This window comes from Anguilla anguilla, chromosome 6 (assembly GCF_013347855.1).
Source record: "Anguilla anguilla isolate fAngAng1 chromosome 6, fAngAng1.pri, whole genome shotgun sequence".
Taxonomy (NCBI): domain Eukaryota; kingdom Metazoa; phylum Chordata; class Actinopteri; order Anguilliformes; family Anguillidae; genus Anguilla; species Anguilla anguilla.
In genome coordinates this window covers 59,044,270-59,067,979 of record NC_049206.1, presented here as the reverse complement: position 1 = coordinate 59,067,979, position 23,710 = coordinate 59,044,270, and the positions used below count along the sequence as shown (strand labels likewise).

The 23,710-nt window shown below is 44.1% G+C and overlaps 3 protein-coding genes across 5 annotated transcripts; all 3 read left to right on the top strand.

Annotated features, from left to right (window-relative positions):
• The first annotated feature begins 193 nt into the window (after window positions 1-193).
• LOC118230701 (zinc finger protein 345-like) lies at window positions 194-3,704 on the top strand. Of its 2 annotated transcripts, none has more exons than XM_035423965.1 (5): window positions 194-449; window positions 613-809; window positions 1,011-1,121; window positions 1,338-1,461; window positions 1,561-1,660. In XM_035423965.1, exons 1-5 carry the CDS (start codon window positions 398-400, stop codon window positions 1,563-1,565), a joined length of 489 nt encoding a protein of 162 aa, XP_035279856.1. In that variant the 5' UTR covers window positions 194-397; the 3' UTR covers window positions 1,566-1,660. The 2 variants fall into 2 exon arrangements, with proteins under 2 accessions (XP_035279856.1, XP_035279855.1); XM_035423964.1 differs by having other exon boundaries at window positions 197-449; window positions 1,582-3,704.
• Window positions 3,705-5,139: 1,435 nt separating this feature from the next.
• Window positions 5,140-8,617, top strand: LOC118230699 (zinc finger protein 211-like). 2 transcript variants are annotated; one of them, XM_035423961.1, is made up of 5 exons: window positions 5,140-5,158; window positions 5,320-5,516; window positions 5,930-6,040; window positions 6,252-6,375; window positions 6,475-6,575. In XM_035423961.1, exons 2-5 carry the CDS (start codon window positions 5,385-5,387, stop codon window positions 6,477-6,479), a joined length of 372 nt encoding a protein of 123 aa, XP_035279852.1. In that variant the 5' UTR covers window positions 5,140-5,158; window positions 5,320-5,384; the 3' UTR covers window positions 6,480-6,575. The 2 variants fall into 2 exon arrangements, with proteins under 2 accessions (XP_035279852.1, XP_035279851.1); XM_035423960.1 differs by having other exon boundaries at window positions 5,141-5,158; window positions 6,496-8,617.
• A 1,163-nt stretch (window positions 8,618-9,780) lies between these two features.
• On the top strand, window positions 9,781-23,638 carry LOC118230690. Its single transcript, XM_035423926.1, has 15 exons — window positions 9,781-10,074; window positions 10,236-10,432; window positions 10,846-10,956; window positions 11,168-11,291; window positions 11,411-11,560; window positions 15,153-15,349; window positions 15,763-15,873; window positions 16,085-16,208; window positions 16,329-16,478; window positions 20,078-20,274; window positions 20,688-20,798; window positions 21,010-21,133; window positions 21,252-21,882; window positions 21,972-22,030; window positions 22,266-23,638. The coding sequence occupies exons 1-15, from the start codon at window positions 9,960-9,962 to the stop codon at window positions 23,159-23,161; spliced, it is 3,297 nt and encodes a 1,098-aa protein (XP_035279817.1). The 5' UTR covers window positions 9,781-9,959; the 3' UTR covers window positions 23,162-23,638.
• The last annotated feature ends 72 nt before the right edge of the window (window positions 23,639-23,710 follow it).

The following is a 23,710-nucleotide window of genomic DNA, read 5'->3' as shown; positions in this document are numbered from 1 at the left end:
TGCAAAGCTGGTTTCTCTACAACAGTTCCAAAATTTAGGTCTTTGATGGAAACGCTGAGCATTGCAGAGAAGGAGGTGGGAGGTGCGTAACTTTAAAAATTGAGTATTCGACTGATCGACTGTGTTCTTTGTATATGCGCAGTAGCTCATGCAGGTGCTGTGACTTCCCGTATATTTATAGAAGACATTTTCTCCAGTTACTGCTTTTTGCTGAATACCCTCCACGGCTCGTAAACAACAATAGTGGCGTTTGGTCCAATTTATCGTGTCTCGCTTTCTCTGATTGTTGAGGAATAGACATGTATGGTGTTAAACGTTTTAAGTTAAACTGTTACGATGTGCACGGCCCCTGTTCAAAGTCAGTTTTTTTTTTTCTTGGCCTGACGGTAACTTGCTAATGTTTTTGGAGCAGGCCTGGAAATGGTGGGGCGCGGGGGAACGGATAACAGGTATAGGTGGCTAGACACCTGTATGAATTAAACTGGACAGACATGGCTTTATCAGCGTTGTATGTTTAAGTTCATTGTGTTAAAGCCCACCTTCCAGTCATGCTAGGGTTTACTTGTGAAATGAACGGAAAACATTTATTTAAATCTAATTTTCTCTTATTAGATCCTTCTCTCCCTGTCTCCACCCTGCACCTGCTGGTTCCCCCACTCCAACTCCTCTCTGCAGCCATGTGGCAAGTGCTGCAGCATCAAGACGTGTTGCATTATGGGAAACTGGAGGAGTTTGTGTCTCTGGTGATGGAGACGTTCCCAGAGCTGCTGAGTGAGAGCCAGAGGACCGAGCTCACTCTGGGGCTGCAGGTGAGGGTGAGAGGAGGAGGGGAGGGAGAGGGGTAAGAGAAGAGGGTGAGGCAGGAGGCATAGGGGTGGATAGGAAAGAGGTACTGCTCTCTATGTTTACTGTCCCAAACATAGCATTCTATCTCTCTTTGTCTCTCTCAATCCATTACTCTTTTTCACTATCTCTCTGTCTTTTTCTTTGTTTCTTTCCCTCTCTCACAGGACATGTCCCCAGCAGAGATTGGCTGTAAAACTGACCCAGCTCTAGAGGTTCTGTTGTGGGATTTCCTTTCCAGACTGGAACAGCTGCTGCCGGTACCAGACCTCAAACAGGTACAGAGACAGAACACGCTGTGTTTGCAAATCATTTGGCATTCATAAAACTTGTACCGTTCGGTAGGTTTTGGCACTAAGTTAGCTTTATAATTATGTATGTACTGCAGTCAGTGGAGTCCTCTCTTGTCTATTCTGCTATAGCTTAGCACAGCACAGTGCATGTTGGGCAGAAAAACACACAGTTCCATGTTTGAACCTGCATCTCTCCTTCAGACAGTGTCCTGGCTCAGTGTTGCCCCCTCTGTCCTGGAGGTCTGTGTGCAGTCTGTTTCTTACCCAGACCAGCTGAAGACCCTTCTCAGGCACCACAGAAGTCTTGGACAGTTGGACATGAATGGTAAGCCTTTATCAGGACATCCATATAAACCACTGGCATTCAGTTAAAAATCAAAATCCATCACATGTTGCATTGAATATCTGTAGTATTAAACATTAGCATGATCATTCTCTCTCACAGGGACACTTCCCTCCATGGAGGACTACAAGCTGTCCTCTATGTCCCGCCCTCCCTCTCAAAGTGTGGTGGATTCTACCAAGCTGACGAACAGCAAGAGCCAATCGGAATCCGTAACTGACTGCATGAACTGTTTAAGCCCCGCCTCTTCAGGTGAAGACATAAATGCAGAATCTCTGATATACAGCTCAGATTACACAGGGGTAGAGTCAAAGCCAAGTTTGAACAGATGTGAAGACACAGAGGAGAAGACAGAGAGGATGCGTGGATATCTGTTGAGCAGAGAGCAAAAATACAAACTAACCAACATGAAGGAGGAAGATGGGGTGAGGCAGAGTGTGAAAATTGAGAGAGAGGATGGTGTGAGAGATGGAGAGAGACACAGGAAGGAGGAAGAAGAAGCGAGGGAGGAACATATAACTGATCAAACTGGCAAATTGGTGCAGAATGTAGTAAAAACAGAACATGGACAACAGGAAAGAGAGGATCTGTCTACTGTGGTCACTTCCTGTCGGGTAAAACAGCCTAGAGTGCTGATTGCCCGACTAGAAATTGCCTCCACACCTTCTCTCTCCTCGGGACAAGCTGTTGAAGCGTCGTATCGGGTCTTTGCCTGCTCCCAGTGCCCATTCGTTCACACAGAGGAAGTGAATTTTCAGCAGCACATTGAGATGGTTCACCCAGAGGAGCTGAACAGGACTGTGGTGTCCCAGCAACCTCCCAGCACCACAAATCAGCACCCCACCCCACCTAAGACACCCCCCACTCTTACACGGTCCGGCACTTTACGGGCCCACACATGCTCCCAGTGTGGGAAGAGTTTCCGTAATTTATATCGTCTGAAGGTGCACAAACGTACTCACACAGGGGAGCGTCCCTTCCCCTGCTCCCAGTGTGGAAAGAATTTCAGCCGCTCTGAGACTTTGAAACAACACCTACGAACCCATACAGGTGAGCGCCCGTACCACTGCTCCCAGTGTGGTAAGAGTTTCAATAAGTCGAGTTATTTGATACAGCACCAGCGAACCCATACTGGTGAGCGCCCGTACCACTGCTCCCAGTGTGGTAAGAATTACAGATTTTTACGTAGTCTGAAGTTACACAGGCAAACTCATACGGGTGAGCGGCCGTACCAGTGCTCCCAGTGTGAGAAGAGTTTTACTCGGCCTTATTCTTTGAAGAAACACCAGCGAACCCATACCGGTGAGCGTCCTTGCCACTGTTCCCAGTGTGGGAAGAATTTCACGAATTTATATGATCTGAAGGTACACAGGCGAACTCATGCAGGTGACTGCCTGTACCAGTGCTCCCAGTGTGAGAAGAGTTTCAATAAGTCGAGTTATTTGAAACAGCACCAGCGAACCCATACTGGTGAGCGGCCGTACCAGTGCTCCCTGTGTGAGAAGAGTTTCACTCGGTCTTGTTCTTTGAAGAAACACCTGCGAACTCATACAGGTGAGCGCCCATACCACTGCTCTCAGTGTGGAAAGAGTTTTGGCAGATCAGATAAACTGAGGCTGCACCAGCGACTTCATATAGGGGAATGCCCCTACCACTGAGTTTCAGTCAGTCATACAATTTGAAGGTACACCAGCAAACTCACACAGGGTAACGTCTGGAACACTCGCAAATTTGCCAGGGAGAGGACACGCATGCCCCCATGCACAGTGACGAAGACTGAGAGGAAGGCCAAGAATATCCCAAGACCTGCATTGTTTCGTGGAATCTTCATGTTATCAAGCTGCATAATACTTGTTGGATGCCACCTCAACAAGCACTTTGGAAGGGTTGCACAAAAGCAGCCCTTGCAGAGAGCAACCTGTAAATTTAAGTGCCTGACCTTTGCCAAGCACCATTTGAACTACAATTTTCATCGTGTGTTGTGGTCAAATGAGTCCAAACAGCTTCTGTCTAGTGGCTGGTTGCACTAATGTGTTAACTCAACTGGAACCCTTTATAAATGGCTGTTTTCTCTTTTTTTTTTTTTTTTTTTTTTGAAAAATAAAGAAATTCTGACATCTGTTAGTTTAAGTCTTTGCAGCAGTTGTCTGGAAAATTAGACAGCATGTGTGTCCTCACCAAAATTATTGAACATCAATTTGAAAATATCACTTATTGCCACCTTATATTACTTGTTAGAATAATTTATTTCTCCCAAATGATATGCAGTTGTGCACATTCATTTAAACGACAATTTATGAGTTGAAAGATATTTGTGTGTGGATAGTAAAATGCATTTGTGACGTCTCTTATTTATGGATCATGATACACACATTTGTCAATAATATTGAGACTAATCTCTATATTTTTTCTGTTAAAGTAGGCTATTTTACTTTGAATGGCTCTGACTTGTCAGTAGTTATCCATTTCAGTTACATTCCTGATTTCATCGAGTTGGATACATTACCCTGGATTTTTACTACCATTAGGTTACTATAAATTACTGTACATCAAAACTAAGTAGCCCACTGTCATATGGTCTACAAAATGACATGACACTATAGTGACCTGTGCTTGAAGTTATGATTATTTCTCTGCAGCATTGCAAAATCTGGCATTTATTTATTGGTAACAAACTATTTCATTTAGAACAAGAGCCTAATATTAAATGAAATAAAAGTTGGACATCGAAGAAGAAGAGAAAATAAAATCTCAGACTTGGTCACTCAGGATTATAGAGCACACAGTATACTATTAAGAAGCACGAATCAGGTAGGTGTGATTTTTGTGGAAAAGTAGAAATGTAATCATAGGACACATATAGGACAGAAGGAAGAATGTTGATATAAGTGCAGGAGATAGAGGAGGTACTTAATGTACGAAAAATTCTGAAAAAATATACAGGGATAGAAGCAGGACATTTTTCATACAGTATTTGAAAGAGACGGAGTTGATTCATAGAATTTAAGAACCCCAAGTCGCGGTAATGCACCCTTAGGTGTTTTCCAAATGCAGTGAAAACCAAACTGAATGAGATGAAAATTTTGGCTTTTATACTGACTTTATTTTCGTCTCGGCGTTGTCACGGAAGTCATCCTCCTTTTGTTCCACGTTGCTACGAGTACGCATGCGTTCGTACAAGTAGAAGTAACTGATCGTCGTTGTTTGCTTTTGCTAGAACGAAAACATTGCAAAGCTGGTTTCTCTACAACAGTTCCAAAATTTAGGTCTTTGATGGAAACGCTGAGCATTGCAGAGAAGGAGGTGGGAGGTGCGTAACTTTAAAAATTGAGTATTCGACTGATCGACTGTGTTCTTTGCATATGCGCAGTAGCTCATGCAGGTGCTGTGACTTCCCGTATATTTATAGAAGACATTTTCTCCAGTTACTGCTTTTTGCTGAATACCCTCCACGGCTCGTAAACAACAATACAGGCGTTTGGTCCAATTTATCGTGTCTCGCTTTCTCTGATTGTTGGGGAATAGATATGTATGGTGTTAAACGTTTTAAGTTAAACTGTTACGATGTGCACGGCCCCTGTTCAAAGTCAGGGTTTTTTTTTTTCTTGGCCTGACGGTAACTTGCTAATGTTTTTGGAGCAGGCCTGGAAATGTTGGGGCGCGGGGGAACGGAGTCCAGGTATAGGTGGCTAGACACCTGTATGAATTAAACTGGACATGGCTTTATCAGCGTTGTATGTTTAAGTTCATTGTGTTAAAGCCCACCTCCCAGTCATGCTAGGGTTTACTTGTGAAATGAATGGAAAACATTTATTTAAATCTAATTTTCTCTATTATTAGATCCCTCTCTCCCTGTCTCCACCCTGCACTTGCTGGTTCCCCCACTCCAACTCCTCTCTGCAGCCATGTGGCAAGTGCTGCAGCAGCAAGACGTGTTGCATTATGGGAAACTGGAGGAGTTTGTGTCTCTGGTGATGGAGACGTTCCCAGAGCTGCTGAGTGAGAGCCAGAGGACCGAGCTCACTCTGGGGCTGCAGGTGAGGGTGAGAGGAGGAGGGGAGGGAGAGGGGTAAGAGAAGAGGATGAGGCAGGAGCCATAGGGATGGACAGGAAAGAGGTACTGCTCTAAAATCATTTAGCACTTTGCCCATGACGGTTTATGCAGCTGTTCGTGGCTATGGATAGCTGATACTTTATGAGACTTGCAGTTTACTTAACCTGTGTTTGCAGTAGTTCCAGTGGCCTTCAGTATGCACTTATTGTATGTCGCTTTGGATAAAAGCATCTGCCAAATGAAATATACTGTACATGTAATATTTGTCCAATTTTCAAACCTTTTCCTCCTAAATTGTCCCAAACATAGCATTCTCTCTCTCTTTGTCTCTCTCAATCCATTACTCTTTTTCACTATCTCTCTGTCTTTTTCTTTGTTTCTTTCCCTCTCTCACAGGACATGTCCCCAGCAGAGATTGGCTGTAAAACTGACCCAGCTCTAGAGGTTCTGTTGTGGGATTTCCTTTCCAGACTGGAACAGCTGCTGCCGGTACCAGACCTCAAACAGGTACAGAGACAGAACACGCTGTGTTTGCAAATCATTTGGCATTCATAAAACTTGTACTCTTTGTTAGGTTTTGGCACTAAGTTAGCTTTATAATTATATATGTGTTGCAGTCAGTAGAGTCCTCTCTTGTCTATTCTGCTATAGCATAGCACAGTGCATGTTGGGCAGAAAAACACACAGTTCCATGTTTGAACCTGCATCTCTCCTTCAGACAGTGTCCTGGCTCAGTGCTGCCCCCTCTGTCCTGGAGGTCTGTGTGCAGTCTACTTCTTACACAGACCAGCTGAAGACCCTTCTCAGGCACCACAGAAGTCTTGGACAGTTGGACATGAATGGTAAGCCTTTATCAGGACATCCATATAAACCACTGGCATTCCGTTAAAAATTGAAATCCATCACATTTTGCGTTGAACATCTGTACCATTAAACATTAGCATGATCATTCTCTCTCACAGGGACACTTCCCTCCATGGAGGACTACAAGCTGTCCTCTATGTCCCGCCCTCCCTCTCAAAGAGTGGTGGATTCTACCAAGTTGACGAACAGCAAGAGCCAATCGGAATCCGTAACTGACTGCATGAACTGTTTAAGCCCCGCCCCTTCAGGTGAAGACATAAATGCAGAATCTCTGATATACAGCTCAGATTACACAGGGGTAGAGTCAAAGCCAAGTTTGAACAGATGTGAAGACACAGAGGAGAAGACAGAGAGGATGCGTGGATATCTGTTGAGCAGAGAGCAACAATACAAACTAACCAACATGAAGGAGGAAGATGGGGTGAGGCAGAGTGTGAAAATTGAGAGAGAGGATGGTGTGAGAGATGGAGAGAGACACAGGAAGGAGGAAGAAGAAGCGAGGGAGGAACATATAACTGATCAAACTGGCAAATTGGTGCAGAATGTAGTAAAAACAGAACATGGACAACAGGAAAGAGAGGATCTGTCTACTGTGGTCACTTCCTGCCGGGTAAAACAGCCTAGAGTGCTGATTGCCCGACTAGAAATTGCCTCCACACCTTCTCTCTCCTCAGGACAAGCTGTTGAAGCGTCGTATCGGGTCTTTGCCTGCTCCCAGTGCCCATTCGTTCACACAGAGGAAGTGAATTTTCAGCAGCACATTGAGATGGTTCACCCAGAGGAGCTGAACAGGACTGTGGTGTCCCAGCAACCTCCCAGCACCACAAATCAGCACCCCACCCCACCTAAGACACCCCCCACTCTTACACGGTCCGGCACTTTACGGGCCCACACATGCTCCCAGTGTGGGAAGAGTTTCCGTAATTTATATCGTCTGAAGGTGCACAAACGTACTCACACAGGGGAGCGTCCCTTCCCCTGCTCCCAGTGTGGAAAGAATTTCAGCCGCTCGGAGACTTTGAAACAACACCTACGAATCCATACAGGTGAGCGCCCGTACCACTGCTCCCAGTGTGGTAAGAGTTTCGGTCATTCAAGTTATTTGAAACAACACCTGGGAACCCATACAGGTGAGCGCCCGTACCAGTGCTCCCAGTGTGGTAAGAATTTCAGATTTTTACGTAGTCTGAAGTTACACAGGCCAACTCATACGGGTGAGCGGCCGTACCAGTGCTCCCAGTGTGAGAAGAGTTTTACTCAGCCTTATTCTTTGAAGAAACACCAGCGAACCCATACCGGTGAGCGTCCTTGCCACTGTTCCCAGTGTGGGAAGAATTTCACGAATTTATATGATCTGAAGGTACACAGGCGAACTCATGCAGGTGACTGCCTGTACCAGTGCTCCCAGTGTGAGAAGAGTTTCAATAAGTCGAGTTATTTGAAACAGCACCAGCGAACCCATACTAGTGAGCGGCCGTACCAGTGCTCCCTGTGTGAGAAGAGTTTCACTCGGTCTTGTTCTTTGAAGAAACACCTGCGAACTCATACAGGTGAGCGCCCATACCACTGCTCTCAGTGTGGAAAGAGTTTTGGCAGATCAGATAAACTGAGGCTGCACCAGCGACTTCATATAGGGGAATGCCCCTACCACTGAGTTTCAGTCAGTCATACAATTTGAAGGTACACCAGCAAACTCACACAGGGTAACGTCTGGAACACTCGCAAATTTGCCAGGGAGAGGACACAAGCATGCCCCCATGCACAGTGACGAAGACTGAGAGGAAGGCCAAGAATATCACAAGACCTGCATTATTTAGTGGAATCTTCATGTTATCAAGCTGCATAATACTTGTTGGATGCCACCTCAACAAGCACTTTGGAAGGGTTGCACAAAAGCAGCCCTTGCAGAGAGCAACCTGTAAATTTAAGTGCCTGACCTTTGCCAAGCACCATTGGAACTACAATTTTCATCGTGTGTTGTGGTCAAATGAGTCCAAACAGCTTCTGTCTAGTGGCTGGTTGCACTAATGTGTTAACTCAACTGGAACCCTTTATAAATGGCTGTTTTCTCTTTTTTTTTTTTTTTTTTTGAAAAATAAAGAAATTCTGACATCTGTTAGTTTAAGTCTTTGCAGCAGTTGTCTGGAAAATTAGACAGCATGTGTGTCCTCACCAAAATTATTGAACATCAATTTGAAAATATCACTTATTGCCACCTTATATTACTTGTTAGAATAATTTATTTCTCCCAAATGATATGCAGTTGTGCACATTCATTTAAACGACAATTTATGAGACAAGTTTAAAGATATTTGTGTGGATAGTAAAATGCATTTGTGACGTCTCTTATTTATGGATCATGATACACACATTTGTCAATAATATTGAGACTAATCTCTATATTTTTTCTGTTAAAGTAGGCTATTTTACTTTGAATGGCTCTGACTTGTCAGTAGTTATCCATTTCAGTTACATTCCTGACTTCATCGAGTTGGATACATTACCCTGGATTTTTACTACCATTAGGTTACTATAAATTACTGTACATCAAAACTAAGTAGCCCACTGTCGTAAGGTCTACAAAATGACATGACACTATAGTGACCTGTGCTTGAAGTTATGATTATTTCTCTGCAGCATTGCAAAATCTGGCATTTATTTATTGGTAACAAACTATTTCATTTAGAACAAGAGCCTAATATTAAATGAAATAAAAGTTGGACATCGAAGAAGAAGAGAAAATAAAATCTCAGACTTGGTCACTCAGGATTATAGAGCACACAGTATACTATTAAGAAGCACGAATCAGGTAGGTGTGATTTTTGTGGAAAAGTAGAAATGTAATCATAGGACACATATAGGACAGAAGGAAGAATGTTGATATAAGTGCAGGAGATAGAGGAGGTACTTAATGTACGAAAAATTCTGAAAAAATATACAGGGATAGAAGCAGGACATTTTTCATACAGTATTTGAAAGAGACGGAGTTGATTCATAGAATTTAAGAACCCCAAGTCGCGGTAATGCACCCTTAGGTGTTTTCCAAATGCAGTGAAAACCAAACTGAATGAGATGAAAATTTTGGCTTTTATACTGACTTTATTTTCGTCTCGGCGTTGTCACGGAAGTCATCCTCCTTTTGTTCCACGTTGCTACGAGTACGCATGCGTTCGTACAAGTAGAAGTAACTGATCGTCGTTGTTTGCTTTTGCTAGAACGAAAACATTGCAAAGCTGGTTTCTCTACAACAGTTCCAAAATTTAGGTCTTTGATGGAAACGCTGAGCATTGCAGAGAAGGAGGTGGGAGGTGCGTAACTTTAAAAATTGAGTATTCGACTGATCGACTGTGTTCTTTGCATATGCGCAGTAGCTCATGCAGGTGCTGTGACTTCCCGTATATTTATAGAAGACATTTTCTCCAGTTACTGCTTTTTGCTGAATACCCTCCACGGCTCGTAAACAACAATACAGGCGTTTGGTCCAATTTATCGTGTCTCGCTTTCTCTGATTGTTGGGGAATAGATATGTATGGTGTTAAACGTTTTAAGTTAAACTGTTACGATGTGCACGGCCCCTGTTCAAAGTCAGGGTTTTTTTTTTTCTTGGCCTGACGGTAACTTGCTAATGTTTTTGGAGCAGGCCTGGAAATGTTGGGGCGCGGGGGAACGGAGTCCAGGTATAGGTGGCTAGACACCTGTATGAATTAAACTGGACATGGCTTTATCAGCGTTGTATGTTTAAGTTCATTGTGTTAAAGCCCACCTCCCAGTCATGCTAGGGTTTACTTGTGAAATGAATGGAAAACATTTATTTAAATCTAATTTTCTCTATTATTAGATCCCTCTCTCCCTGTCTCCACCCTGCACTTGCTGGTTCCCCCACTCCAACTCCTCTCTGCAGCCATGTGGCAAGTGCTGCAGCAGCAAGACGTGTTGCATTATGGGAAACTGGAGGAGTTTGTGTCTCTGGTGATGGAGACGTTCCCAGAGCTGCTGAGTGAGAGCCAGAGGACCGAGCTCACTCTGGGGCTGCAGGTGAGGGTGAGAGGAGGAGGGGAGGGAGAGGGGTAAGAGAAGAGGATGAGGCAGGAGCCATAGGGATGGACAGGAAAGAGGTACTGCTCTAAAATCATTTAGCACTTTGCCCATGACGGTTTATGCAGCTGTTCGTGGCTATGGATAGCTGATACTTTATGAGACTTGCAGTTTACTTAACCTGTGTTTGCAGTAGTTCCAGTGGCCTTCAGTATGCACTTATTGTATGTCGCTTTGGATAAAAGCATCTGCCAAATGAAATATACTGTACATGTAATATTTGTCCAATTTTCAAACCTTTTCCTCCTAAATTGTCCCAAACATAGCATTCTCTCTCTCTTTGTCTCTCTCAATCCATTACTCTTTTTCACTATCTCTCTGTCTTTTTCTTTGTTTCTTTCCCTCTCTCACAGGACATGTCCCCAGCAGAGATTGGCTGTAAAACTGACCCAGCTCTAGAGGTTCTGTTGTGGGATTTCCTTTCCAGACTGGAACAGCTGCTGCCGGTACCAGACCTCAAACAGGTACAGAGACAGAACACGCTGTGTTTGCAAATCATTTGGCATTCATAAAACTTGTACTCTTTGTTAGGTTTTGGCACTAAGTTAGCTTTATAATTATATATGTGTTGCAGTCAGTAGAGTCCTCTCTTGTCTATTCTGCTATAGCATAGCACAGTGCATGTTGGGCAGAAAAACACACAGTTCCATGTTTGAACCTGCATCTCTCCTTCAGACAGTGTCCTGGCTCAGTGCTGCCCCCTCTGTCCTGGAGGTCTGTGTGCAGTCTACTTCTTACACAGACCAGCTGAAGACCCTTCTCAGGCACCACAGAAGTCTTGGACAGTTGGACATGAATGGTAAGCCTTTATCAGGACATCCATATAAACCACTGGCATTCCGTTAAAATTGAAATCCATCACATTTTGCGTTGAACATCTGTACCATTAAACATTAGCATGATCATTCTCTCTCACAGGGACACTTCCCTCCATGGAGGACTACAAGCTGTCCTCTATGTCCCGCCCTCCCTCTCAAAGAGTGGTGGATTCTACCAAGTTGACGAACAGCAAGAGCCAATCGGAATCCGTAACTGACTGCATGAACTGTTTAAGCCCCGCCCCTTCAGGTGAAGACATAAATGCAGAATCTCTGATATACAGCTCAGATTACACAGGGGTAGAGTCAAAGCCAAGTTTGAACAGATGTGAAGACACAGAGGAGAAGACAGAGAGGATGCGTGGATATCTGTTGAGCAGAGAGCAACAATACAAACTAACCAACATGAAGGAGGAAGATGGGGTGAGGCAGAGTGTGAAAATTGAGAGAGAGGATGGTGTGAGAGATGGAGAGAGACACAGGAAGGAGGAAGAAGAAGCGAGGGAGGAACATATAACTGATCAAACTGGCAAATTGGTGCAGAATGTAGTAAAAACAGAACATGGACAACAGGAAAGAGAGGATCTGTCTACTGTGGTCACTTCCTGCCGGGTAAAACAGCCTAGAGTGCTGATTGCCCGACTAGAAATTGCCTCCACACCTTCTCTCTCCTCAGGACAAGCTGTTGAAGCGTCGTATCGGGTCTTTGCCTGCTCCCAGTGCCCATTCGTTCACACAGAGGAAGTGAATTTTCAGCAGCACATTGAGATGGTTCACCCAGAGGAGCTGAACAGGACTGTGGTGTCCCAGCAACCTCCCAGCACCACAAATCAGCACCCCACCCCACCTAAGACACCCCCCACTCTTACACGGTCCGGCACTTTACGGGCCCACACATGCTCCCAGTGTGGGAAGAGTTTCCGTAATTTATATCGTCTGAAGGTGCACAAACGTACTCACACAGGGGAGCGTCCCTTCCCCTGCTCCCAGTGTGGAAAGAATTTCAGCCGCTCGGAGACTTTGAAACAACACCTACGAATCCATACAGGTGAGCGCCCGTACCACTGCTCCCAGTGTGGTAAGAGTTTCGGTCATTCAAGTTATTTGAAACAACACCTGGGAACCCATACAGGTGAGCGCCCGTACCAGTGCTCCCAGTGTGGTAAGAATTTCAGATTTTTACGTAGTCTGAAGTTACACAGGCCAACTCATACGGGTGAGCGGCCGTACCAGTGCTCCCAGTGTGAGAAGAGTTTTACTCAGCCTTATTCTTTGAAGAAACACCAGCGAACCCATACCGGTGAGCGTCCTTGCCACTGTTCCCAGTGTGGGAAGAATTTCACGAATTTATATGATCTGAAGGTACACAGGCGAACTCATGCAGGTGACTGCCTGTACCAGTGCTCCCAGTGTGAGAAGAGTTTCAATAAGTCGAGTTATTTGAAACAGCACCAGCAAACCCATACTGGTGAGCGGCCGTACCAGTGCTCCCTGTGTGAGAAGAGTTTCACTCGGTCTTGTTCTTTGAAGAAACACCTGCGAACTCATACAGGTGAGCGCCCATACCACTGCTCTCAGTGTGGAAAGAGTTTTGGCAGATCAGATAAACTGAGGCTGCACCAGCGACTTCATATAGGGGAATGCCCCTACCACTGAGTTTCAGTCAGTCATACAATTTGAAGGTACACCAGCAAACTCACACAGGGTAACGTCTGGAACACTCGCAAATTTGCCAGGGAGAGGACACAAGCATGCCCCCATGCACAGTGACGAAGACTGAGAGGAAGGCCAAGAATATCCCAAGACCTGCATTATTTAGTGGAATCTTCATGTTATCAAGCTGCATAATACTTGTTGGATGCCACCTCAACAAGCACTTTGGAAGGGTTGCACAAAAGCAGCCCTTGCAGAGAGCAACCTGTAAATTTAAGTGCCTGACCTTTGCCAAGCACCATTGGAACTACAATTTTCATCGTGTGTTGTGGTCAAATGAGTCCAAACAGCTTCTGTCTAGTGGCTGGTTGCACTAATGTGTTAACTCAACTGGAACCCTTTATAAATGGCTGTTTTCTCTTTTTTTTTTTTTTTTTTTGAAAAATAAAGAAATTCTGACATCTGTTAGTTTAAGTCTTTGCAGCAGTTGTCTGGAAAATTAGACAGCATGTGTGTCCTCACCAAAATTATTGAACATCAATTTGAAAATATCACTTATTGCCACCTTATATTACTTGTTAGAATAATTTATTTCTCCCAAATGATATGCAGTTGTGCACATTCATTTAAACGACAATTTATGAGTTGAAAGATATTTATGTGTGGATAGTAAAATGCATTTGTGACGTCTCTTATTTATGGATCATGATACACACATTTGTCAATAATATTGAGACTAATCTCTATATTTTTTCTGTTAAAGTAGGCTATTTTACTTTGAATGGCTCTGACTTGTCAGTAGTTATCCATTTCAGTTACATTCCTGACTTCATCGAGTTGGATACATTACCCTGGATTTTTACTACCATTAGGTTACTATAAATTACTGTACATCAAAACTAAGTAGCCCACTGTCGTAAGGTCTACAAAATGACATGACACTATAGTGACCTGTGCTTGAAGTTATGATTATTGCTCTGCAGCATTGCAAAATCTGGCATTTATTTATTGGTAACAAACTATTTCATTTAGAACAAGTGCCTGATCTTAAATGAAATAAAAGTTTAACATCGAAGAAGAAGAGGGGGAAAAAAAATCTCAGACTTTGTCACACAGGATTATAGAGCACACAGTATACTATTAAGAAGCACGAATCAGGTAGGTGTGATTTTTGTGGAGAAGTAGAAACGTAATCATAGGACAAATATAGGACAGAAGGCGGAATGTTGATATAATTGCAGGAGATAGAGATGGAACTAAATGTGCGCAATATTCTGAAAAAATATACAGGGATAGAAGCAGGAATTTTTTCATACAGTACTTGAAAGCGACGGAGTTTATTCGAGTTTTTTTTAAGAACCCCAAGTCGCGGTAATGCACCCTCAGATGTTTTCCAAATGCAGTTGAAACCAAACTGAATGAGAAGAAAATTCTGGCTTTTATACTGACTTTATTTTCGTCTCGGCGTTGTCACGGAAGTCATCCTCGTTTTGTTCCACGTTGCTACGAGTACGCATGCGTTCGTACAAGTGGAAGTAACTGATCGTAGGCGTTTGCTTTTGCTAGAACGAAAACATTGCAAAGCTGGTTTCTCTACAACAGTTCCAAAATTTAGGTCTTTGATGGAAACGCTGAGCATTGCAGAGAAGGAGGTGGGAGGTGCGTAACTTAAAAAATTGAGTATTCGACTGATCGACTGTGTTCTTTGTATATGCGCAGTAGCTCATGCAGGTGCTGTGACTTCCCGTATATTTATAGAAGACATTTTCTCCAGTTACTGCTTTTTGCTGAATACCCTCCACGGCTCGTAAACAACAATACTGGCGTTTGGTCCAATTTATCGTGTCTCGCTTTCTCTGATTGTTGAGGAATAGATATGTATGGTGTTAAACGTTTTAAGTTAAACTGTTACGATGTGCACGGCCCCTGTTCAAAGTCAGGGTTTTTTTTTTTCTTGGCCTGACGGTAACTTGCTAATGTTTTTGGAGCAGGCCTGGAAATGTTGGGGCGCGGGGGAACGGAGTCCAGGTATAGGTGGCTAGACACCTGTATGAATTAAACTGGACATGGCTTTATCAGCGTTGTATGTTTAAGTTCATTGTGTTAAAGCCCACCTCCCAGTCATGCTAGGGTTTACTTGTGAAATGAATGGAAAACATTTATTTAAATCTAATTTTCTCTATTATTAGATCCCTCTCTCCCTGTCTCCACCCTGCACCTGCTGGTTCCCCCACTCCAACTCCTCTCTGCAGCCATGTGGCAAGTGCTGCAGCAGCAAGACGTGTTGCATTATGGGAAACTGGAGGAGTTTGTGTCTCTGGTGATGGAGACGTTCCCAGAGCTGCTGAGTGAGAGCCAGAGGACCGAGCTCACTCTGGGGCTGCAGGTGAGGGTGAGAGGAGGAGGGGAGGGAGAGGGGTAAGAGAAGAGGATGAGGCAGGAGCCATAGGGATGGACAGGAAAGAGGTACTGCTCTAAAATCATTTAGCACTTTGCCCATGACGGTTTATGCAGCTGTTCGTGGCTATGGATAGCTGATACTTTATGAGACTTGCAGTTTACTTAACCTGTGTTTGCAGTAGTTCCAGTGGCCTTCAGTATGCACTTATTGTATGTCGCTTTGGATAAAAGCATCTGCCAAATGAAATATACTGTACATGTAATATTTGTCCAATTTTCAAACCTTTTCCTCCTAAATTGTCCCAAACATAGCATTCTCTCTCTCTTTGTCTCTCTCAATCCATTACTCTTTTTCACTATCTCTCTGTCTTTTTCTTTGTTTCTTTCCCTCTCTCACAGGACATGTCCCCAGCAGAGATTGGCTGTAAAACTGACCCAGCTCTAGAGGTTCTGTTGTGGGATTTCCTTTCCAGACTGGAACAGCTGCTGCCGGTACCAGACCTCAAACAGGTACAGAGACAGAACACGCTGTGTTTGCAAATCATTTGGCATTCATAAAACTTGTACTCTTTGTTAGGTTTTGGCACTAAGTTAGCTTTATAATTATATATGTGTTGCAGTCAGTAGAGTCCTCTCTTGTCTATTCTGCTATAGCATAGCACAGTGCATGTTGGGCAGAAAAACACACAGTTCCATGTTTGAACCTGCATCTCTCCTTCAGACAGTGTCCTGGCTCAGTGTTGCCCCCTCTGTCCTGGAGGTCTGTGTGCAGTCTGTTTCTTACCCAGACCAGCTGAAGACCCTTCTCAGGCACCACAGAAGTCTTGGACAGTTGGACATGAATGGTAGGCCTTTATCAGGACATCCATATAAACCACTGGCATTCAGTTAAAAATCAAAATCCATCACATGTTGCATTGAATATCTGTAGTATTAAACATTAGCATGATCATTCTCTCTCACAGGGACACTTCCCTTCATAGAGGACTACAAGCTGTCCTCTATGTCCCGCCCTCCCTCTCAAAGAGTGGTGGATTCTACCAAGTTGACGAACAGCAAGAGCCAATCGGAATCCGTAACTGACTGCATGAACTGTTTAAGCCCCGCCTCTTCAGGTGAAGACATAAATGCAGAATCTCTGATATACAGCTCAGATTACACAGGGGTAGAGTCAAAGCCAAGTTTGAACAGATGTGAAGACACAGAGGAGAAGACAGAGAGGATGCGTGGATATCTGTTGAGCAGAGAGCAACAATACAAACTAACCAACATGAAAGAGGAAGATGGGGTGAGGCAGAGTGTGAAAATTGAGAGAGAGGATGGTGTGAGAGATGGAGAGAGACACAGGAAGGAGGAAGAAGAAGCGAGGGAGGAACATATAACTGATCAAACTGGCAAATTGGTGCAGAATGTAGTAAAAACAGAACATGGACAACAGGAAAGAGAGGATCTGTCTACTGTGGTCACTTCCTGCCGGTTAAAACAGCCTAGAGTGCTGATTGCCCGACTAGAAATTGCCTCCACACCTTCTCTCTCCTCAGGACAAGCTGTTGAAGCGTCGTATCGGGTCTTTGCCTGCTCCCAGTGCCCATTCGTTCACACAGAGGAAGTGAATTTTCAGCAGCACATTGAGATGGTTCACCCAGAGGAGCTGAACAGGACTGTGGTGTCCCAGCAACCTCCCAGCACCACAAATCAGCACCCCACCCCACCTAAGACACCCCCCACTCTTACACGGTCCGGCACTTTACGGGCCCACACATGCTCCCAGTGTGGGAAGAGTTTCCGTAATTTATATCGTCTGAAGGTGCACAAACGTACTCACACAGGGGAGCGTCCCTTCCCCTGCTCCCAGTGTGGAAAGAATTTCAGCCGCTCGGAGACTTTGAAACAACACCTACGAATCCATACAGGTGAGCGCCCGTACCACTGCTCCCAGTGTGGTAAGAGTTTCGGTCATTCAAGTTATTTGAAACAACACCTGGGAACCCATACAGGTGAGCGCCCGTACCAGTGCTCCCAGTGTGGTAAGAATTTCAGATTTTTACGTAGTCTGAAGTTACACAGGCCAACTCATATGGGTGAGCGGCCGTACCAGTGCTCCCAGTGTGAGAAGAGTTTTACTCAGCCTTATTCTTTGAAGAAACACCAGCGAACCCATACCGGTGAGCGTCCTTGCCACTGTTCCCAGTGTGGGAAGAATTTCACGAATTTATATGATCTGAAGGTACACAGGCGAACTCATGCAGGTGACTGCCTGTACCAGTGCTCCCAGTGTGAGAAGAGTTTCAATAAGTCGAGTTATTTGAAACAGCACCAGCGAACCCATACTGGTGAGCGGCCGTACCAGTGCTCCCTGTGTGAGAAGAGTTTCACTCGGTCTTGTTCTTTGAAGAAACACCTGCGAACTCATACAGGTGAGCGCCCATACCACTGCTCTCAGTGTGGAAAGAGTTTTGGCAGATCAGATAAACTGAGGCTGCACCAGCGACTTCATATAGGGGAATGCCCCTACCACTGAGTTTCAGTCAGTCATACAATTTGAAGGTACACCAGCAAACTCACACAGGGTAACGTCTGGAACACTCGCAAATTTGCCAGGGAGAGGACACAAGCATGCCCCCATGCACAGTGACGAAGACTGAGAGGAAGGCCAAGAATATCCCAAGACCTGCATTATTTAGTGGAATCTTCATGTTATCAAGCTGCATAATACTTGTTGGATGCCACCTCAACAAGCACTTTGGAAGGGTTGCACAAAAGCAGCCCTTGCAGAGAGCAACCTGTAAATTTAAGTGCCTGACCTTTGCCAAGCACCATTGGAACTACAATTTTCATCGTGTGTTGTGGTCAAATGAGTCCAAACAGCTTCTGTCTAGTGGCTGGTTGCACTAATGTGTTAACTCAACTGGAACCCTTTATAAATGGCTGTTTTCTCTTTTTTTTTTTTTTTTTTTGAAAAATAAAGAAATTCTGACATCTGTTAGTTTAAGTCTTTGCAGCAGTTGTCTGGAAAATTAGACAGCATGTGTGTCCTCACCAAAATTATTGAACATCAATTTGAAAATATCACTTATTGCCACCTTATATTACTTGTTAGAATAATTTATTTCTCCCAAATGATATGCAGTTGTGCACATTCATTTAAACGACAATTTATGAGTTGAAAGATATTTATGTGTGGATAGTAAAATGCATTTGTGACGTCTCTTATTTATGGATCATGATACACACATTTGTCAATAATATTGAGACTAATCTCTATATTTTTTCTGTTAAAGTAGGCTATTTTACTTTGAATGGCTCTGACTTGTCAGTAGTTATCCATTTCAGTTACATTCCTGACTTCATCGAGTTGGATACATTACCCTGGATTTTTACTACCATTAGGTTACTATAAATTACTGTACATCAAAACTAAGTAGCCCACTGTCGTATGGTCTACAAAATGACATGACACTATAGTGACCTGTGCTTGAAGTTATGATTATTTCTCTGCAGCATTGCAAAATCTGGCATTTATTTATTGGTAACAAACTATTTCATTTAGAACAAGAGCCTAATATTAAATGAAATAAAAGTTGGACATCGAAGAAGAAGAGGAGGAAATAAAATCTCAGACTTGGTCACTCAGGATTATAGAGCACACAGTATACTATTAAGAAGCACGAATCAGGTAGGTGTGATTTTTGTGGAAAAGTAGAAATGTAATCATAGGACAAATATAGGACAGAAGGAAGAATGTTGATATAAGTGCTGGAGCTAGAGGAGGTACTTAATGTACGAAAAATTCTGAAAAAATATACAGGGATAGAAGCAGGACATTTTTCATGCAGTACTTGAAAGAGACGGAGTTGATTCATAGAATTTGAGTTTTTTTAAGAACCCCAAGTCGCGGTAATGCACCCTCAGGTGTTTTCCGAATACAGTGAAAACCAAACTGAATGAGATGAAAATTTTGGCTTTTATACTGACTTTATTTTCGTCTCGGCGTTGTCACGGAAGTCATCCTCCTTTTGTTCCACGTTGCTACGAGTGCGCATGCGTTCGTACAAGTAGAAGTAACTGATCGTCGGTGTTTGCTTTTGCTAGAACGAAAACATTGCAAAGCTGGTTTCTCTACAACAGTTCCAAAATTTAGGTCTTTGATGGAAACGCTGAGCATTGCAGAGAAGGAGGTGGGAGGTGCGTAACTTTAAAAATTGAGTATTCGACTGATCGACTGTGTTCTTTGCATATGCGCAGTAGCTCATGCAGGTGCTGTGACTTCCCGTATATTTATAGAAGACATTTTCTCCAGTTACTGCTTTTTGCTGAATACCCTCCACGGCTCGTAAACAACAATACAGGCGTTTGGTCCAATTTATCGTGTCTCGCTTTCTCTGATTGTTGGGGAATAGATATGTATGGTGTTAAACGTTTTAAGTTAAACTGTTACGATGTGCACGGCCCCTGTTCAAAGTCAGGGCTTTTTTTCTTGGCCTGACGGTAACTTGCTAATTTTTTTGGAGCAGGGCTGGAAATGTTGGGGCGCGGGGGAACGGAGTCCAGGTATAGGTGGCTAGACACCTGTATGAATTAAACTGGGCAGACATGGCTTTATCAGCGTTGTATGTTTAAGTTCATTGTGTTAAAGCCCACCTTCCAGTCATGCTAGGGTTTAGTTGTGAAATGAACGGAAAACATTTATTTAAATCTAATTTTCTCTTATTAGATCCCTCTCTCCCTGTCTCCACACTGCACCTGCTGGTTCCCCCACTCCAACTCCTCTCTGCAGCCATGTGGCAAGTGCTGCAGCATCAAGACGTGTTGCATTATGGGAAACTGGAGGAGTTTGTGTCTCTGGTGATGGAGACGTTCCCAGAGCTGCTGAGTGAGAGCCAGAGGACCGAGCTCACTCTGGGGCTGCAGGTGAGGGTGAGAGGAGGAGGGGAGGGAGAGGGGTAAGAGAAGAGGGTGAGGCAGGAGGCATAGGGGTGGACAGGAAAGAGGTACTGCTCTAAAATCATTTAGCACTTTGCCCATGACGGTTTCTGCTGCTGTTCGTGGCTATGGATAGCTGATACTTTATGAGACTTGCAGTTTACTTAACCTGTGTTTATAGTTGTTCCAGTGGCCTTCAGTATGCACTTATTGTACGTCGCTTTGGATAAAAGCATCTGCCAAATGAAATATACTGTACATGTAATATTTGTCCAATTTTCAAACCTTTTCCTCCTAAATTGTCCCAAACATAGCATTCTCTCTCTCTTTGTCTCTCTCAATCCATTACTCTTTTTCACTATCTCTCTGTCTTTTTCTTTGTTTCTTTTCCTCTCTCACAGGACATGTCCCTAGCAGAGACTGGCTGTAAAACTGACCCAGCTCTAGAGGTTCTGTTGTGGGATTTCCTTTCCAGACTGGAACAGCTGCTGCCGGTACCAGACCTCAAACAGGTACAGAGACAGAACACGCTGTGTTTGCAAATCATTTGGCATTCATAAAACTTGTACTCTTTGTTAGGTTTTGGCACTAAGTTAGCTTTATAATTATGTATGTGTTGCAGTCAGTAGAGTCCTCTCTTGTCTATTCTGCTATAGCATAGCACAGTGCATGTTGGGCAGAAAAACACACAGTTCCATGTTTGAACCTGCATCTCTCCTTCAGACAGTGTCCTGGCTCAGTGCTGCCCCCTCTGTCCTGGAGGTCTGTGTGCAGTCTACTTCTTACACAGACCAGCTGAAGACCCTTCTCAGGCACCACAGAAGTCTTGGGCAGTTGGACATGAATGGTAGGCCTTTATCAGGACATCCATATAAACCGCTAGCATTCAGTTAAATCAGGATCCATCACATTTTGCATTGAATATCTGTAGTATTAAACATTAGCATGATCATTCTCTCTCACAGGGACACTTCCCTCCATGGAGGACTACAAGCTGTCCTCTATGTCCTGCCCTCCCTCTCAAAGTGTGGTGGATTCTACCAAGCTGACGAACAGCAACAGCCAATCGGAATCTTCAGGTGAAGACATAAATGCAGATTCTCTCATAGACAGCTCAGATTACAGAGGGTTGGAGCCAAAGTCAAGTTTGAACAGATGGGAAGACACAGAGGAGAAGACAGAGAGGATGAGTGGATATCTGTTGAGCAGAGAGCAAGAATACAAACTAACCAACATGAAGGAGGAAGAGGAATATGGTGAGTGGCAGAGTGAGATAATGGAGTTGGACGATGGTGTGAAGGATGAAGAGAGAGACTGGAAGGAGGAAGGAAAAGAGAGGGATAAACAGAGGGAGGGATGTGCAGCTATCGATCAAGCTATCCAAACCGACAGACTGGTGAAGAACGAAGTAAAATCAAACCATGTTCAACAGGAAGAGGAGGAGGTGTCTTCCTTGGTGACTTTCTGTCTGTTGCAACAGCACAGAGAGTGGATTCCCCAACTAGAATTTACTAATAGCTCAGTTCCTGTGCCGTCACCTTTGTCGTCTCAGTTGGAGAGACCCTTGAAACTGCTGCCATCTTCATCAGAGAATGGGTAAGAATGATTGTTGAGCTGGACTGTGTGTCTCCTCTATTCACTATCAGTTTTAAATTCAGTAATTCGCCTTTATTTGTCTTCTACAGGATCTGTGCTGAGGCGTCCCTTATTTTTCCTGTCATCTCCCCCAGGAACCAAAACGCAGGTTCTGATCACACAGATAATTGTTTTCCAAAAGTCTGAGGGAGTCTAACTTTTTCACACAAGTTTGAGATGGTTGACAGGTTGTGCTGAAGGAAATTAAGATTTAGAGTTCAGATATGGAATTATGGTTTTATCCATTGTTACACTTTTGCAGTAATGTTTGTGTTTTTCAGGATCTGCTTCTTTATAGATTTTCTATAAGCTTCCTATCTCATACACACATTCGTTCTCCTCAGGACAAGCTGCTGAGGTGTCGTCTCAGGTCTTTGCCTGCTGCCAGTGCCCATTCGTTCACACAGAGGAAGTGAATCTTCAGCAGCACATTGAGAAGGTTCACCCAGAGGAGCTCAACAGGACTCTGGGGTCCCAGAAACCTCCCAGGAACACACATCAGCACCACACCCCCGCTAAGACGCTCTCCACCCTGACACAGTCCCACACAGGCACTCCAGGGGCCCACCCATGCTCCCAGTGCGGGAAGACCTTCAAATCAAAATTTCTGTTGACCACACACAAAGAAATGCATAAAAGAGAGCGTCCGCATCAGTGCTCCCAGTGTGAGAACAGTTTCAGTAGTTCACATTATTTAAAGATACACCAGCGAACCCATACAGGGGAGCGCCCATACCCCTGCTCCCATTGTGGGAAGAGTTTTGCTCAATCAGATAAGCTGAAGGTACACGAGCGAATTCATACTGGCGAGCGTCCATACCGCTGCTCCCAGTGTGGGAAGAGCTTCATTCAGGCTGATAAGCTGAACCTACACCAGCGCACTCATACAGGGGAACGGCCTTACCACTGCTTCCTGTGTGGGAAGAGTTTCACTCAGTCTAGTACTTTGAAACAACATCAGCGAACTCATACAGGGGAGCGCCCTTACCACTGCTCCCTGTGTGGGATGAGTTTCACTCAGTCGAGCACTTTGAAGCTACATCAGCGAACTCATACCGGGGAACGCCCGTACCTCTGCCCCCAGTGTGGGAAGGGTTTCATCAGGTCAGATCAAATGAAGCAACACCAGAAAACTCACACAGGGGAACGCCCGTACCCCTGTTTGCAGTGTGAGAAGAGTTTTGCCAGGTCAGATAAATTGAAGCTTCACCAGCAAACTCATACAGGTGAACACCTGTAACACTGCACCTCTCGGTGTGGGGTGAGTTTTGCTCGTTCAGACCACCTGACTGCACACAATAGAAATCACACGGGTTCTTCTGCTCCCATTTTTAAAAATTTTGTTCCGGTGTAGGAAGAGCTTCAGTCATTCAATAATTGCCACAGACAGTTCAGCTAGAACAGGTAGTAATATGCAGTATGTTCTGGTCAAAAAGGGGTACTTTACAGGGACTATGAAATGCAAGTTGCCGAAGATGCAAAAATTGATTTGAAGAGTATTTCAGTTTTGGAGTCAAAAAAATTAAGCATTTTCATTACATTGCTAGCATTTAGAAAATTGACTTTTCTACCTAATGAGGTAGTTGTCCTTGGTCCTGACACATCTGCACAGCTTCCTTTAGAGGGTGTAAAGAATCACTGTAAATGCTTGTTTAGTACGTTTTTAACTGTGTTGTCAGGCATACTCTCTGCATAAATAAAGTCCCTTGTAATTGGATTACATATGAAGTGTTTTGCTAACTGGATTGCCTCTCCGTTCCAAAATGGCTGGCCAAAGCATCAACCGATT

Bases quoted from the DNA above. Each gene is read 5' to 3' on its own strand.
- LOC118230699 (XM_035423960.1), top strand. From the start codon at position 5,385: ATGTGGCAAGTGCTGCAGCAGCAAGACGTGTTGCATTATGGGAAACTG. The intron at 5,517-5,929 runs GTGAGGGTGAGA...CCTCTCTCACAG, and splicing joins AGCTCACTCTGGGGCTGCAG to GACATGTCCCCAGCAGAGAT. The intron at 6,041-6,251 runs GTACAGAGACAG...TCTCTCCTTCAG, and splicing joins CGGTACCAGACCTCAAACAG to ACAGTGTCCTGGCTCAGTGC.
- LOC118230690 (XM_035423926.1), top strand. From the start codon at position 9,960: ATGTGCACGGCCCCTGTTCAAAGTCAGGGTTTTTTTTTTTCTTGGCCT. The intron at 20,275-20,687 runs GTGAGGGTGAGA...CCTCTCTCACAG, and splicing joins AGCTCACTCTGGGGCTGCAG to GACATGTCCCTAGCAGAGAC. The intron at 20,799-21,009 runs GTACAGAGACAG...TCTCTCCTTCAG, and splicing joins CGGTACCAGACCTCAAACAG to ACAGTGTCCTGGCTCAGTGC.
- LOC118230701 (XM_035423964.1), top strand. From the start codon at position 398: ATGTTTTTGGAGCAGGCCTGGAAATGGTGGGGCGCGGGGGAACGGATA. The intron at 450-612 runs GTATAGGTGGCT...TTCTCTTATTAG, and splicing joins CGCGGGGGAACGGATAACAG to ATCCTTCTCTCCCTGTCTCC. The intron at 1,462-1,581 runs GTAAGCCTTTAT...TCTCTCTCACAG, and splicing joins TGGACAGTTGGACATGAATG to GGACACTTCCCTCCATGGAG.